Raw genomic sequence first — 18,029 nt, forward strand, 5'->3', positions numbered from 1 at the left:
CATAACTTGTAATGGAAATATTGCTTTCACAAAATATTTTCTTCATACCACTAGAAACCCTCAGTTCTCAGGGTGGGGGGAGAGCATAAACAGGTCAGGCGACTTTTAAGTTTTTCTCTACTCTCCCCAACAAATGTCTTCATTAAAGAGACATCAAGTTCTTTTTCTGTTTGTAAGGAAATAGTACCACTAAAGACATTGGCAGCCTGCTTTGTGAAGTTAAACTCTGTGCTGCCAACTCAATCTAATGACAAATGTATAAACCCTTGGCAGAAATGGGAAGTTTGGGAAATATTTATCCAGGAATTACTTTGTCAAGAAGATATATTATTTAATCCTCCAACAGTCCTGTGAGGTTTTAACACCATTTTATGGATAAAGAAACTGAGGCTTAGAGAAGGTAAATGTCTTGCTTAAGGCTACACAGTTGGTAAGAGGCAGGGCCAAGATGAAAACTGAGGACCTTGACTGGGAAGTTTATCCTCGTAGCCTCTGAGCACTGTCAATCTGCTCAGTATCAAATGCCAGGATCTTTTTTGTTGAAGATGGTGGATATTATGAAACATCCAAGAATATGCTGGACAATGATTAGTGTGGTATTCATGAATGAGCAAAAGGGGTTAAACTACTCATGTTTCTCCCAATGTCTTCCTCAATAACTCCCATGAGTACCCTGAAACAACCAACCAACCAACCAACCAGCCAACCAAGAAACAGGGTGATGGTTCTAAAATCAAATAGGAAAACACTGAATACCCCAGCTTCCCTCCTGGAGGTTGCCATAAGCACATTACACATTTTAGGCTCTAACTGGTACTTAAATAAAGGATTCCATTTAACTTTAACCCAGAGTTTCCCAAGGACCAAAGTAATATCCACTCCCTTTAAAGCATATTAACCTGTCGAGACCTACAGAGCACACCTTGGGGATCACCTAAACTTGGCTGAGGTGTGTCGACCAGCTCCGTGGTTGTCTCTGGGAATGTGAACATGAACCTGGAAGACTTGTCATATACACACTTAAAGGCAAAAAGGACCACATGATCAGTGTGCATCTTCTAGTTGGATCCAGGTTTGAGTCTTCTGCAGCTGATGGGGATTGGGCCTTTGCATGTGGCATGTCACCATTTGCCAGTACATGACAAGTTGAGTCTTCAGAAGCTGCCATGTGAGCACACACTTTAAACAAGTTGGTTCATGAACTCAAGGTTAAATCATATTGTAAGAGGAACCATTTGACAACAGATTTTATTTAAAAATTATCCAACTTTCTCCGGGGAAGGGTGAACCCTATTGTGTTTTTTCCCTTACTGTTGGTATTTGATATTTCCATTTACATGGTGCCTATAAATAGAAGCACCAATCTTTGTGGTAAGCAAATTCATTAAATTCCTTTGACTAATTCCTATTGGGATGAGTGTTAAATTTAGAGTGGGGCTGTGAATAGGTCTGTGATGGCGTTAAGTTCTTTAACATGCAGAGAAAAACGCCCTAGAAAAAGAGAAACTAAAAATCTCATCTTTCCCAGTTTCAATGATTATTTTAAATAATTTTAAAAGTGGAATAATAGCCTTTCAGACTTGGAAAGGCTTTTGGAAATCCTCTGGTCTAAACCCCTCCTTCACAGGTTAGGTTGGCAAAGCTTGAAAAGGTTAGGTCACAGGCACATACAGTTATCTGTGGAAGAGCTGGGCTGAAACTCAGCTGACTGTGTGCTTTCCTTAAATTCTTCTCTCCTCATTTGTCTTAAGGAGTTAACTTTCTTGATCATTCAGTATAATGAAAGAACTTGGCTCCTTTGCTTTTCTTCTGTGTTGGAGTGGAAGGCAAGTCATATGTACACTATAGGCCTCTTGGTTCTCCTGCCCTCCTGATAGTCCTTCACCTTGCCCTTTTTTCCTACTCTCTGCCCCCAACTTTCTCTCCCCCTCCCCTTCAAACACTTATCTTTGGAAATATGTGTGTGCACTTCCCAACCTGACGGATCAAGGGCAAGGTGACTCTTGGTTTAATGGAGTTTTTCCACAGTGCTTGAATTTGCCCAAGGGCTTGGAAGGCTGGAGAACAGAAAGGAAGCTGCTATCCTTTGCCCTTTCAGCAGGTCTGTTCTGTTAAAATATAGAAGAATTACAAAGTACCAGGAAGAAAAAAAAGGCAGAAACTCCTCTTGAAGTACTTGCCTACTCCCTGGAAAAGTTCGAGACTGTCGCTCAATGTCTAGTCTTAACTTGTGATTCGCCTGTAGTCCTTAAGTCATCTCTAGACATCTGATTGAGAAGGCATCAGAGGAAAATAAAAAGTTGGGTGTCCGCACTGAAGTCAGTGCCCTGGCTCGGAGGACTCGTGGAGAGTGTGCTCTCCTTCGGTGCAGGGTGGTCAGAGCGGGAGCTTTTTCCTGCGGAGCAGGCTCTCCTTGCTGCAGGGTGCACCAGGGCTCACCTTTTCATATTTCTCATTCCTCGGCAGACATTCTTTGAGGGGCAGGCCTGTTTTTCCATCCTAACACTTTCCCTCAGACCCTCCTAAGTACTCAGGAGGGCCGTGTTTTTAATCAGAGCTTGAAATGGAACCTTCCCCGGGCGCCCGGTGTCCCCTTGGGGCAGTGCCCCCCCCTTTCTGGAGGGCAACATCCTGGTGTGGGTGGGGGCTCGGCTTTGATCCCAGGGCACCTTTTGTCCTGGGAGGCGCCCTGCCAACCAGGTATGTGGAGGTAAAGTGCTGTCCACTTTCCGGGGCCCCAAGTGAGTTTCGGGACGGGGACCACCGCTTCGGAGAGTGACGGGGAGTGGGAGCCAGGGAACACGGTGGGCACAGCGAACTCACTAACTGGGTACCTCCGGGGAAGTTCGGGCGGGGTCCGCGGGCTCACAGGCTTTCTTCCTCTAAAATCCATCCTGGGCAGAGCCACCCCACTTCTCATCCAAACTCGTGGAGACGCGGGATTAGCGGGCGCGGGTTCAGCGAGGCGGATCCGGGAAACGCCGGCCCAGGCGGGGAGGCCCCTCTCGCTCCAACCCGCGGTCCAGAGCTCAGGCCCAACCGCCTCGGCCGGGCTGGGGCGGGGCGGGTTGTACTAAGACAGCCGAGGTTCGGGACTCCGGCGCGGGCCGCTCTCCGGGCAGCCGACCTCCACACGCGTCGCAGGCAGCCCGCCGGCGCCGCCGTCCTCCCGCCCTCAGCCGCGCTGCGAGGCGGCGGCCTCCTCAGCCGGCGCGGGGTCCCCTGGTTAACCCCTGCCCGCCAGCCCGGCCGCTGATTGGAGGAGGCGGGGCTTTGGGGCAGCGGGGACCCCCCCCACCTCCCTGGTCCCCTCCCCCTCCTCCCCCGCTGTCTGCTCTTCCCCCATCCCACCCCCCCCGGACCCCCCCTGCTTCCCAGCCGTGCAAATCTCGCGAGGAAACACGCGGTTTCACTAGTGTGTTTACACCGATCACTACTAATCCGGACCGAACCGATCCGGATTAAGGGGCCGGAGGCGGGTCCTGGGCACCAGCGGTTCCGACCCCCCCCCCCCACGCCCTCCGCGCCGCACCCGAGTGGCCCCCAGCCGAGCGGGCCCCCACCTCCCGGCCGGGCCTGGGCCCTCCTGCACCTCCCTTGGCCTTTGTCCGGCGCCAAGAGGCCGGTCCCGCAACCCCCGCTGCCGCCCGGGCCCGGGCCCGCGTCGGGCGCCTGGCTCTGTACGCGAGCCCGGGGATCTGCGGCCTCCGCGGCCCCCCTCCCCCGCCCGCCCTCTCGTGGAGCCCGGCGCCGGCGGCGGCTGCCCGGGCGGGGGGTTGCGGCGCTCAGGAGAGGCCCCGGCTCCGCCCCGGGCCTGCCCAGGGGGAGAGCAGAGCGATCCGCAGCCGGGTCGGGTCGGGGCCCCTCCCTGGAGGAGCGTGGAGTGGCGGCGGCGGCGGCGGCAGGTGAGAGGCTGAGCCCGGGGCAGGGGAGGGCGCCGGCCGGGGGCACTAACCGTTCGGGAAACCCCCCGGCTGAGGAGGCTGCGGCCCGGGCCCACCCCGGGGCCGGCGCCGGGCCGCAGCTCCCCGGCGCTTAGGCGGAAGGGGCTCCCGAGAGCTGCGGGTCGCCGAGGGGCCGGGCGGAAGATGGGGGAGGCCCAGGCGGCCCCGGCCTGGCAGTGGGGCCGGCGGCCGGTGGGCAGAGGGGGGCGCCCCGGCAGCTGGAGGCCCCGGCAGCCTCCCGGGCGCCCCCGAGAGCTGGCCCTCCCTCCCTCCGTGACAGGTGGGCCTGGAGTTGGGGAAAGTTTGGAGCCGGCTGGAGGCGAGGGGCGCCGGGCCCAGGCCCCATCAGTCCTGCTTCCCGGCTCTAGGCTACAGGGAGGATCCCAGTCCAAGGCCCGGCTGGAATGAGACAGAGTGGCTGTTTCCTTAACATGAGTTGACATTAAATGGAATAACTGCTGGGGTGTCATTTTCCTGGCCAGGCCTGGGTATGGAGGTTTAGGAAATGTTCTGAGAGACCCTGGGCTTTGACGGAGGCTGCAACCTCTGCCATTCCGGCCTCGACTAGGGCAGGGCGACACTGGAGGAAGGCCACTTAGGGGGAACTCATTCTGCTTGTTCTTTCCTTTTTTAAAGATGCCTTTCTACCCCTCCGAGAATTTCCTGATTCCCTCTGTAACCTGCACTTGTATGTATGTGCGGGTGAAACTTTAATTTATCACCTCTTCATTCCCCTTGCCTCAGGCTCTCAATCCAGGAAGGGAAATGAAACTGGAGGGCTTGTAGGGGTTGTTACTGGAAATCGTGGAGTTGCTAGATTGCAGAAGAGAATGTTTAATTCATGTTTTCAGTGAACTTTTAAATCATGCCAGTCGTTCCAATAATAATATGTTCAAAGGGGTTCTATGTAATAGTATATGCTCCTTTTCCACAGCGAGGTTTCCATTGGGTTCTGCAAGAGTTTCTCTCTTGCAAAGGATGGACATATTTGCTGAAAGTAGCTCGTGCATTAATTGGTCATGGAAGGAGTTTAAAAATGGTGTCCTCCTGCCCCTCCCTGTTTGGAAGGAGTGCTAAAAGCAGATGTCTAGAGAAACCTACTGCTCCAGGGAGTGGTCAGAAAAAGATTTGAAACGGAATGGTTATGGAACTATACTAATTTCCTGAGTGAATGCAGGTTGATGATTTTACCATGTCTCTATTAAATTGAAAATAATTCCCTTTTTTATGAGCTACTGTGAGCTCTGCAGAGAAAGGAGCTATATAATAAATAGCGTTATTTGAACTTATATGTAGGTTCTGATTCATGCTATATTATTATGAAATTATTATTAATGATTTTAGTTTAAGAACTGGTTCCTGTGTGTTTCGGAAAGAGATATTAGAAAGTACTTAGCTAAATTCAGAGGTTGATAGGAGGACATTTTTTTTTGTTGTCAAGGTAGTCCTTGCTCAACTTTTACAGAGATTTTATGAAGGGTTTGAGGTTTTTTTGCTGTTAAAATCAAATCAGAATGAGAGAAGAAGTTGCCCTCAGGAGAATTTCTGAGCCACTTTATAACTTTAAATGTGTTACTATTTGATACAGCACATTGTAGTTTATAACTTGTATGCTATATTTACTTGAGGTTTACCTGTATGTGACCATTCGGGGAACTAAATTGGCTCTTCACGTTTTAGCCTTTATGGTCTCACAGCCTACTTTCTTCTTTTTCAGTAGAAATGATGGAAGAATTGCATAGCCTGGACCCACGACGGCAGGAATTATTAGAGGCCAGGTTTACTGGAGTTGGTGTTAGTAAGGTGAGTAAAATAGTGGTAATGAACACTGTGCATAGTCTAATTTAAAAACCAATTAAGGGCAATTTGGGTGGACCATACTGATACTTTGTACAGGAGAAGATTCGGCTCGTGGTTCCAATGAACTTTTAAATCCTACCACTCATTCAGCAGTGCATTTGATGGTATTCTGTATGGGAGTGTATGCTGCTGTTTCAACCCTATAATATGGGAGAGGTTTCCTATGGGTCCTATTGCAAGGATATTAACCAGATGTGTATTTTATGCCATATTTTGTCAAAACTCCTCAGTCACTCAGAAGAAAACTGTTAATTGAAAGGTATTGGCATAGCTTCCTTACACTGGGCTTTTTGGATAGTTATATGGTAGAGTTTTGAAAAAGCTGTCTTTGCTAAGTCTGTCAGTTCTCTAAATCTGCAGTTCAGCAGATTCCTCCTGTTTGTACCCCCAGACTGCTTTCTCTCTGCTATTTTTCCTTCCTGTCTACTCTTTATTTTCGTTCTGGTAGCATAAAATAAGATCAAGCCCCCATTAATGGGCAAGTGTTAAGTTACACACTGTTATGGCTTCCTGTGCGACCTTATGTCCCTGCTACTTCACCCCTTTGCTCTCATAGGATGGTTTTAGTACAATATGTAAAGTATATTTATGATGCTTTATTTAAAAGCTTCACCAATCCAAGATTGTTGCATTACTTGGGTTTGGGACTTGTGACTTTTTGACCTTTGACTTCATGTGATACATTTCTTTCTGTGCTTTTCAAGAAATCTTGTTTCTGATGGTGACCTAGGTATTAGTTTCATGCTTTGGTTAGTAGATTCCTAAAGAAGTTATTTGTTGTCGTGGCCTTTGTGGCTCAGTTGGTTGGGTGTCGCCCTGTGCATCTAAAGGTTGCAGGTTTGATTCCTGTCAGGGCACATGCCCGGGTTTCAGGCTCAATCCTTGATATAAGGGGCATGCAAGAGGCAGCTGATTAATGTTTCACTCTCACATTGATGTTTCTCTCTCCCTCTCCCTTCTCTCTCTAAAAATCAGTAATTTTAAAAAAGTTACTTGTTAAGGTTTAGTTGAAAAAACCTGCTGCTTTGATGGGTCTCACTGTTTTGGTGAGCTGGAATAACTTGATAGTTTTTGTTCATTCAACAAATATTGACTGCATACTAGGCATTGTGCAGGGTGGTACAGATGACACCTCAGCACAATGCCTCCAAAACTCCATTGTGGAGAGAGATCATACTGGGATGAGATATGTATTAGGGCTTGGACCTGGTGCTATGGGAATACACATATTGTAGTTCTTGGAGTTTTTTGGCCACTTTAGGAGGCCAGTGCCTTACACATTGGTGACTGGGGCTTCTTTTTGGTCACTTTAGTAACTGACTTTTGTGGTACTTTGTAGGGCTGTACTCCTGACTGTTGTTATACATTGAAATTACATGTATAAATGTAAACGCTCTGATCTAGGTGAAGTAGCTTCAACTGGAAGGGACCACTACACTTAAGTATTAAATTGATCTCTGATTCAGTTGATTACCTAATAATGACCTTTGATGTGTCTTTTAACTTCGTAATTCAACAGAAGGTTCCTATCCAAATCCCTGTTCAAATGGTCACCTACTGAGTAAAAGTAAGGTTGTGTTCAAATTGTACGTAGTTTAAACTCATTGGGCTTTGTTGTTAGGATGCTTTCCTTTCCTCTTGTTTTTTGGTTCATGATAGCTACATCCAAGTATACCTTTGATGGGGTAAAGCATAAGTAATGGGAATGAGTGACACTGAATTTTGCTGCCCAGGCCCAGCTTAACATCATATAACTAAGGTATCAGAAAACAATCTGATGACCTGTTTAACAGGAAGTTCTACCTTTAATATATAGAGAAAGTTCATTTATATCCAAGTGTTTTTATGGCATTAACTGTATGCTATTTTATTTTAATTTTTAAAAATTTAATTAATTAATTTTTTTAAATCCTATTTTTTCCATTGCGTTTCAGAAAGAATGGGGGAGGGGAAGAGAGAAGGGCAGGGGGAGAGAAGGCAGAGAGAGAGAGAGAGAGAGAGAGAGAGTGTAATATCAATGTGATAGAGACATCGATAGGTTGCCTCCTGCGTGTGCTCTGTCCAGAGCCAGGGATCGAGCCTGCAACTGAGGTACATGCCCTTGGCCAAAATCGAACCTGGGACTCTTCAGTCCACGGGCTGACTCTTAACCGCTGAGCCAAACCGGCTAGGGCAATTGTATGCTATTTTGATTCCAGTCATGGTAGGCATATTGATTACAATAAATATGTTATTGAAAGACTAGAAGTAGAGTGGTTTTTTCCCTCCATAGCAACAAAACTTGAAGAAAAAAAACTAAGTAAATTCTTTTTTAGTTTGCAGAGTTGGGAAGAGGAAAAGAAAGTCTCCATTTTGTATAACTTCTTTTGCCTACAAGACATTGTATCTCTCAGGCCACTGATTTGGAATAGGAGTAGGGAGGAGAACATGGTACTGGGGGGAAAGGTGCTTTTGGAAAAAACTCCTCCTCCTAGCTTTGAATTCCTCATTATGGGTCATGATTTTCCAGTGAAGATGTCATTGTGTTGATGACAGCTTTCAGTTTTGCAAAGATCAAGAGAGCTTTCAGCCCTTACTCCAAATGGGAGAACAGAGTGACTTTTCCATGATAGTGCCATCTAGTGGGACTGGTGCAGCCTCATGGGCTATCTCGAGTTTCTCCTAACCATAACATTTTCAGTACTTTTTGATTTCCATAGAAGGAAGAAATTCAGTGCCACTGTGAATTCTTCCCTAGTGGACAAGAGTGTTTTAAGTAGCTGCCATCTTTGAACTTCCTGGTTACTATAGATCTTCTTTCATGTTGCTTCAATTTTTTTACACCTGCAAATTGGATATACATCCCAAAACCTACACTAAAATGAAATGGCCAACCCACCACATTTATTACATATATTTAAGTTGCTCTTTTCTTATATTTATTTAGATGTTTTATTTACAAATTAAAATTTTTCTTGCATATTGCAGTATATGCATTGTTTCTCTTTGTATTAGCATATGTAATTTATAATAACTGGTAAACCAAAAGCATTTGTTTTGCGCTTTGGGATGCACTATGTGGTTTTTTTGTTTAAGAGATTGGTATTTTCTGTCATTAATGAGTTTATGGTAAAGGAAAGTAGCTTAATATGCACCAAGAAGCAATAGCTGACTTTCTTCCTCTAGTCTAACTGCCACTTAAGGACTACTGTAACCATCCTGTTAGCATTTCTGAGGTGATAAGGTGAAATTGAGTTATGAACCTACTTTTTTATTTTTTGTTGACTTGACATGTGATGAGCTATCCTACTTCTTTTTAAAGATCTCTTCCTTTAAGCACTGGATAATCCACTTTCAGTAATGTGAAACTGACTTTATACCCTGTATTCATAAGTTTTCATTGAGGACCACTGCAATACTCCCTTTTGACAATTTAAGTGTAGGTAGTCTCTTGTTCTGGAGACTGTGTAAAGCAGGTAGAATTTCACCCTTGCAGGCACTGTTTTCTATACTTAGTTGAACTTTAATGCTAACATAGTAGTAGCAAATACGTACATAGAACTTCCTATGTGGCAGGTACTGTTCCATGTACAATAAAAGCAATAAGAAGTGAATTGAGATCTTTTATAACAGTCAGTAAACCTTCATTCTCTTTTTATGGGACATAAAATGCTCACTGCATTGCCCCCAGCAGTTGAATTTATAGATTTACCAAGGATCACTTTATGACAACTTGCACTTGTATCATCATTATATAATTTAATACAAAATAACGTAAACCAGTGAGATACAATTGCAAAATGAAAAAATTGTTGATTCTAAGAAAATTAAGTTAACTATGTTGGAAAGACTAAATATAAGGTGATATATAAAAAAATATATACTTTTTAAAGTCTGAACAAATTCTTCATTTACATCCTTGGCAAGTATCTTAAAGAAATCGAAACTGGAAATTGTAGATGATGCATTATGGGTGTGGTTTGTGTAAGATAATGTAGAACTGCAGTCAGTGGATCTACAACTCAGAAGGCCTACATCAAAAGACTGGCAACAGAGTATACATTTATATGTGTTAAGTTCAAAAAAAAATCTTTAAGGTGCCTTTTTTTAGATTCCCCCACTGTAACCTACTTTTTCAACTGATGTCATTGGTTTTAGTTGTATTCAATAAAAAGGATTATGCAATATGTGGATGGTATTGAAAAGAAAAAATAAGAAGCCATGAGAAGTGAGACTTCATTTTGACACAATAAGAACTTTCAGTTTATAGAGCCTAAAGCAAGACCATAAACTTTTAAGTAGTTCCACATAGAAGATTTTTGATGTCTTCTTAAAGAAAATCTCCTTTCCTATCTTTCATAAATTTGTGAGTCTGATACATAACTTTAAATGATCAAATTTCTTACTTGACTCCTGAAAAGATGGTTAATTAACTGATAATCTTTCCTGTCATTTAGTTGTATCACTTAGAAGGTGTTAGTTATGGATATATAGTGTTAGCTGTTTCACATACCATTTTCAATAATTAAAAAAAAATCTATCTATCTGTCTATCTGGTGATGTGACTCAGTTGGTTGGAATGTCATTCCATGCACTGAAGGGTCATTGCAGGTTGGATCCCCAGTCAGGGCACGTGCCTAGCTTGTGGGTTTCATCCCTGGTCAGGGCTTGTTCTCCGGGAGGCAGCTGATAGATGTTTCTCACATTGCTGTCCCCCCTACCCCCCATTAATAAAAACAGGGGTTTTGCATTTAATACATAGACAATGCTCAATAAGTATAAATCTGAAAAATATTTCTACTGGTAAATTTTAGGAACTGTTGATACATTTATTATGTTTGCCTTTATGGTATCTTCTCCTTTTCATTTACTTTAGTATTTATTTAATTCTTCCCTCATTTCACATGTAGTCAAGTATCAACTCATACTTCTTTCTCTGAAATTTGTTAAGCATTTGTCTGCCCCTGCTGCTGCTGCCTTATTCCAGACCGTCCTCATTCATGACTGGTCTGTCTTACCCCACTTGTCTTTCTGTAAACGGCCACCAGTTATATTTCTAAAAAAAATATCAATATTACTGTTTTAGTCCCTTGCTTTAATGGCTCCCATTACTTACTAGATAAAATTAAAACTCCCTATCCTAAATTCTGTGTGTGTGTGTTCCAGTAAAATTTATTTACAAAAACAAATGGCAGTTAGACTTGACTCACAAGGTGTAGTTTGCTGACTCCTAATTCACAGCAAACATACACAATAGTGAAATATTTAAAGCTTTCCTTAAAGATCAGTGATGAAACAAGGGTAATTTATCACCACATTTGTTCAACATTGTCTGAAAGACCTAGTTAATGCTCTAAGACAAGGAAAAGAAGTAAAAGACATAAAGATTGGAAAGTAAAAAAAAAGGAGTATTCACAATCCTGAGTATAAACATAAATAATACAAAAGAATCTACAGACCAAGGGAATTATTGGTGTCCCTACTAAGATCACCAGATACAAGATCAATATGCAAAAATCAATTGTATTACTACACATGAGTAGCAAACAAGTAGAAAACAAAGTCTTTAAAATGTCATCAATTGCCATAGCATTTTAAAAGCATCAAATATATAAGGATAAATCAGCAAAAGATAGGGAAGAACTCTACTGAAGACTACACAATGTTATTGAGATAAATTTAAGAAAAAATGGAGCCGGCCTGGCGTGGCTCAGCGATTGAGCATCGACCTAGGATCCAGGAGATTGGGGTTCTACTCCCAGTCAAGGCACATGCCCAGGTTGCGGGCTAGGCAGCCGATCAATGACTCTCTCATCATTGATGTTTCTATCTCTCTCTCCCCCCTCCTTTCCTCTCTCTGAAATCAATAAAGATATGTTTAAAAAAAACAAAGGAGAAATACACCAAATTCATGATTTAGTAGTCTCATTATTACAAAGATCCCCATTCTAAAACAAACAAACAAAAACCCCCAAAGATGTCCATTCTCCCCCAAATTAATCTAATTTCAATACAGTAAAAATCAGAATACCAGCAGGTCTATTTATTTTTTATTGAATTTATTGGGGTGGCATTTATTAATAAAATTATATAGATTTCAGGTGTACAATTCTATAATACATCACCTGTATATTATATTGCGTGTTCACCACCTCGAGGCATCCATATCATAAATTTTCAACTTCATGGCCACTTGTCTACTCTCCTACTGCTGTGCTCTGCTACCTCAAACCATGATTGATCTCCTAATCTTTAATGTTAATGAACAGACTTATGCTGTCTCTTCTACTTTTCCTTTTTTATTTGCCTGATGAACTTTCAGTTTACTCTTTAAGGCTTAACCCAGATTATCTTTTTCTTATAGCTTTTCCAGATACATCCACCAATCTAGTTGCATTATCTTATTAACACTTGATAACTTACTTTTATTATGACATCATTTGTTTCCCCTAATAGTCTCCTTGAGAATATGGATATCTTTATCTGATTATTCAAATGCTCAGCATGTTGTATACATTGAATAAACCTTTGTTGAATTGGAAAAGAGTATTGAGGACGAAGATGAAAGTAGTGTTTATTGTCACTTATACTGGCATGACCCACTCTAGCTTTTGGTTTTAATCCAGTCTTAAAACTCTTGTCTTTTAATTGGAAGATTAGTTCATTTACATTTAATGCAATAACATATATTTGGGCTTAAATCTTCCTTGTTTCTTTAAAAATCAGTCTTATGCTTCTTTACCTTTTGAAATGATTTTTTTTTTCATTCTCTACTATAAAAGATAAAGAAATAAGCATTCTCTTGCCCAGCCAGTGTGGCTCAGTGGTTGAGCATTGACTTATGATCCAGGAGATTGTAGTTCAATTCCCCGTCAGGGCACATGCCTGGGTTGTGGGCTTGATTCCCATTGTGGAGCATGCAGGAGGCAGCCGATCAATGACTCTCATCATTGATGTTTCTACCTCTTTCTCTCTCTCCATTCCTTTCTCTGAAATCAATACAGACATATTAAAAATAATAATAATAAGCATTCTCATACTTTTTCTTTTGGTCAGTTATTTATTTTTAGGATTCCATTTCCCCTTTTTTAGTTTGAAAGTTATGTACTCTTATTTGTTACCACAAAAATTATATGTATCCTTAATTTATTAAAGATTAATGTTAATCAATACCTTTGCCCTCGTTTTTGTCAAAAAGGGCCTTGAAGATTTAACTCCATTATTCCTCTCCCAACTCACATGTTACTGTTCTGTATTTAATTGTGTGTTTGTGTGTTTTAATTAATAGACTTTATTTTTTATAGAAAACAGTTTTTTTAATTGATTCCAGACAGAGAAAGGGAGGGAAAGGGAGGGAGAAGAGAGAAACAAACATTGATGCAAGAGAATAACATCAATCAGCTGCCTCTCGAACATGCCTGGATGGTCTGGACAATGAACGGACAACCTGGGCAGTCCCGTGACCAGAAATCGAACCAGCTACCTCCTGGTGCATGTAATTATGCTTCAACCAACTGAGCCATGCTGGCCAGGGCAATAGACTTTATTTTTTAAAACAGATTTAGTTTTACAGAAAATTGAGCAGATAGTACAGAGAGTTTCCATATACTCCCTCCCCATCCTGCCAGTTTCCCCTATTATTAAGGTGTTGTAGTAGTGCGGAGACTTGTTACAATTGATAACCAACATTGATACATAATTATTAACATAAGGGTTTACTCTTTGTGTTGTGCAGTTCTATGGGTTTCAATAAATGCAAAAAATGTCACGTATCCATTCTTTTTTTCATCTCTGACCTTCTATCTGGAATACTTTTTCTTTTGCCTGATATACATTCTTGAATGGTATTTTTGCTAGGTTTAAAATTCTAGGTTAACTATTTTCTTTCAGCACATTGTTTGCTGTTGTCCACTGGCTTCCATTACACCCTTTTTTAGTCTCATTGCCATTCCCTTGAAGGTAACCTATCTTTTCTTTGTCCATTTCCTAAATTTTTCTTTGTCTTTGATTTTATGCACTATAATGTGGAAATGGGAGATATATCTAGCTAGGTTAGAGTACTTTTTTCTTTATTATTTATCTGTGATTTATTTACTATTTATTTATTTATTTATTGTGGGGGTGGAAACCAGGGGTAGAGGGCGAGTCAGCCCCAGAGACAGCCCCAAGGAATTCTCAGGGCTTGGTTCAGGATCACAAAGGGACAAGGAGAACTGAGGTGGGGCAAGCACAGACCTGGACTGCTGGTAGGTGGAGGGAGACAGGTGTTCCGAACATGAACATCCCATTGGTCCAGAGATCAGAACCAGCAAAAAGTCAATGCCTAATAAAAGGGGAAGGAGCAGAGAGAAACGGGGTGCGGAACAGGCATCAAGGGGTCGGAAAAGGAGATGCTGGACAAGTACCTAAGGATTTGGGTCAGCACAGGGGTGTAGGCTTGCAGTGGTAGGGGGGGGCGCAAGGAGTCTGCAGAGTAGAGGGAAAGAGGCTCCAGAAAGGTGTGTGGCAGAGAGGACCGAAGGGAGGAGGGTGTGGGGTTGGGTGGGCAGAATGAGGAGGGAGTATCAGTGGAGGTAGGAGGGACCTTTGTGGGGATGTGGGGAGCGTGGAGGGAACTGGGAGGAAGGGATGGCTCCTTGCAGAAGGAACGGGCAGAGAAAACCCTAGGAGGAGGGGAAGCTCCCCATTAACAGGATGTGAGGTGGGGGGGCTGAAGGAGACCTACCTGTGTTTTATTTACATCTGAACATTTTTTGGGAACCTGAGCATACACTTTAAAAAGAACTTAGGTTTTAGTTTTTAGAGCAGTTTTAGGCTCACAGAAAAACTAAGTAGAAGGTACAGAAATTTCCCATATGCTCCTTGCCCCCACACATGCATAGCCTCCCCATTATCAAGATTCCTCCACCAGAGTGGTACACTTGTTACAATTGATGACCCACCTACACTGACATATCGTTATCACCCAAAGTCCATAGTTTACATTAAGGGTTTACTTTTGGTGGTGTACATTCTATGGGTTTGGTCAAATGTATGATACTTATTTACTATAGTATCATACAGAGTAGTTTTTCTGCCCTAAAAACCCCATCTTCCTCTTCCTCTTCTTTCTCTACTCCATTTAAACATATGTTAGACCTTCTTACGGTATTTTCTCTTCCTCTTATTGTCTTCGATATTGTTGGTCTTTATTTCCCAGGGCTGAATACTGGGTAGTTTCTTCTGAACTACCTTCAACTTTTTTTTATATTTTCTCTTTGAGTTTGTAATGTGCATAAACCTATCCATTGAGTTGTTTTTTTAAAATGTGCTTTTATTGATGTAGAGAGGAAAGGGAGAGAGATAGAGAGATAGAAACATCAATGAGAGAGAAACATTGATGGGCTCCTTCCTGCACGCTCCCTCCTAGGGATTAAGCCTGCTACCTGGGCATATGCCTTGACCAGGAATTGAACCAGTGACCTCTTAGTTCATGGGTCAAGGCTCTACCACTGAGCCATACTGGCTGGGCTATCCATTGATTTTCACAAGGGCTGTTTTATTTCTGGATCACTCATATCCTGAGAGAGTAGCCCTGTGTTCCTTGTTTAAAGTATGAGGTGGGTTTCCCAGACTCCCCTCATTGGGCAGGTACTGGGCTTTCCATGTCTTCTCTCCTCACACCCCCAGGTCTCCTAAAGTACAGCTCAGTTTCAAAGCTTTTTCTTTAGAATTAAATCAGCAAATGCCCTCAAATAGAAGCTATTTGTTTATTTATTTATTTCATGTTGAGCTTACCTTTCTGAGTTCTTGTCTTTTCATGGGTTTTGGTGCAGTACATTCCTTATTTCACTTTTTACAGTTAGTAATATAAAGCTGTTTTACTTTTTGTCTATAGATTTGCCTGTTAACATTTCATTTAAATGGAATCATACAATATGCTGTTCTTTGTGACTGGCTTCTTTCACTTAGGTAGCATTGTTTCCAAGTTTCATTCATGTTATAGCATGTTTCCAAACTTCATTTCTTTTTATTGCCAAATAATATTTTATTGATAAACCATATTTTGTTTATCTATTCGGCAGTTAGTGGACCTTTTGGTTGTTTCCCCTTTTTTTGGCTATTATGAATAATGGTGCTGTGAACATTCATGTACATGTCTTTGTGGGAACATATGTTTTCATTTCTGTTAGGTATATTCCGAGGAGTGGAATTACTGGGTCTTAGTTAGGAGATACTCCATTAGCTCAGCTGGAGTGGCTCGGTTGAGTGTCGTCCTGGGCACCGAAGGATTGCCAGTTCGATTTCCGGTCTGGGCACATACCTGGGTTGTAGGTTCAATCCCTGTTTGGGGAGCATGTGGAGGGCAGCTGATCGATGTTTCTCTCTCCCTTCCTCAGAGGATTAAAAGAAAAAAAGATATATCCTTTAAAGCCTGGACCTAGTGTAAAACTAAGGATCTCTAAAACGTACTTTTTAAGTTAATAGTGTAACCATTTGAGGAACTGCCAGTGTTTTCCAAAGCAGCTGCTCCATTTTTACATCTCTCCCAGCAGCGCATGAGGGCTAAACTTCTCCTTTTCCTTGCCAACATATTATTGTCTGTGTTTTTAATTATATGCACCAGATCTTGAGTAAATTATGTAGACTTCCATAGGCAGGTTTTCAGGAGAGAAGACCGGTAAAGGATTTCTTGTTCTAATGGTTGTGCTTGCTTGTTGTTTGGAAATGGATGTTATTAAATCACACGATTAGGATTTGACATGACCAAAATATTACTAAAAATCATTAATATTAGTTAAGTATATTCTTCTGACTGGTGTGGTGCACCCCAGTGATGTTTTGGGTCTTTTGGAATTAGTGTTAGTTCAGAGCCAGTATCTAGTAATTCTTGAAAAGTCTTTATTTTCCCTAATGCACAGCTACCCTGGAGGAAGGCTGGGAGAAAGACTAACAGTGTCAATTTTTGGCAGTGTGGTGGGATCTTTCCTCAGTGAGGCCAGTCATTCAAAGGGTTCTGTGCCTGTCAACTTACTCAGATCTTGGGGTTGATTAAGGGGCCTAAGGGGCAGTGGCTCTCTTTTTGTAATGATGCAAATTAGGCTTTTGTTTACTTGACCCAGAACTATGTACAGATCAAGTAAGTAGAGGGTCCATCTGTTTCACTGCTAGGAACACTATGATCAACTAACCAGTGTGGTATGCCTCGGAGTCAGACTGTTTTAATTGCTGATTTGATTCTGCTATGGTGTGAAAAAGTGATGCTACTAATGACTAAAAAATTATAGAGACCCTTAGTTTTAATTTTCCATTAGGTCTTGCTTTTAATGGAGTATCTTTACTACCTCAGATATTTGACTCTGTTGTCAGCTGTGTTCCTTTATATTTAATCAAGTTCAAGTTTTGCCACTCTTGTCAATCCCTTTTAAGATGTCTATTTAGTTCAAAGAGGAAATGAAGGCTTTAGAAACTCAATAAATGTTGACATTTAAACTTTTACAGAAGTGAAAGATTAACCTCTGGCCCCTCCTTCTACAAGTTTTTTGTAGTTTATATGCATTTCATTCATGTGCTAAAGGCTGGTTGTCAACATTTGTATCTTAACCTCAGTTTTCATGGATTGATAACAGTTCCACAAAGTTTTCTTTAGGCTTGTAACTGAAATATTTTTTTAAGTCCTCTGAAAAGTACATTTTGAGTATATGCATTTTTTTGAGTATAAGCATGTTTTACTTTGTTTTTGGAAACCATACTTTTTTTAAAACAAGAAACTTGACCATTGTTTATTTGGTTTTTTACTTTAAAAAATCATTAATAGCGGGAGACAGGTTAAACAGTTTAAATGTTGGTGTAGAAAATGGTGCTTTTTTACGTAGGACTGTAACGTATTATCATACTTTGTTTAAAAAATTCTTACTGGCTTCTTTTTGAGGTTGAGATGACTCTTTTAAGGGACAGTTTCCCTTCTCCAGTGACTTAGATGTTAGTAAACATTCTCCTAAATAGCTATTGTATATCAACTATCAAGTAACAGACTGTTTTACTTAGAAAATAACATAAATGAAAATACCATGTAATTAAACATGTAATGGGACAGAGAAGTACTTAACATACAAGAGTATGAATTTACCAGTCAATTTAAGGTTATAGTTAAAATTTTTTTAAAGAAACAAAAAGAGGAAAAAATAATAAAACTATAAGAAGAAATAATATACTACAGAACAGAAGAATAGGAATTAATCCAGAGTTAGAAAATTAAGGAAACAA

The 18,029-nt window shown here is 41.7% G+C and overlaps 1 protein-coding gene across 3 annotated transcripts in view; it reads left to right on the top strand.

Moving 5' to 3' along the window:
• Positions 1 to 5,664: 5,664 nt before the first annotated feature.
• The window catches only part of TLK2 (tousled like kinase 2), a 70,208-nt gene continuing 57,843 nt past the window's right edge, over positions 5,665 to 18,029 (top strand). For all 3 annotated transcript variants that reach the window (XM_016204104.2, XM_016204118.2, XM_016204112.2), the window contains exon 1: positions 5,665 to 5,747. In XM_016204104.2, coding sequence (XP_016059590.1) covers positions 5,667 to 5,747 — 81 coding nt within the window. In that variant the 5' untranslated portion in view covers positions 5,665 to 5,666. The remainder of the gene's footprint in view (positions 5,748 to 18,029) is intronic.

This window comes from Miniopterus natalensis, chromosome 17, assembly GCF_054644295.1.
Source record: "Miniopterus natalensis isolate mMinNat1 chromosome 17, mMinNat1.hap1, whole genome shotgun sequence".
Classification (NCBI taxonomy): domain Eukaryota; kingdom Metazoa; phylum Chordata; class Mammalia; order Chiroptera; family Miniopteridae; genus Miniopterus; species Miniopterus natalensis.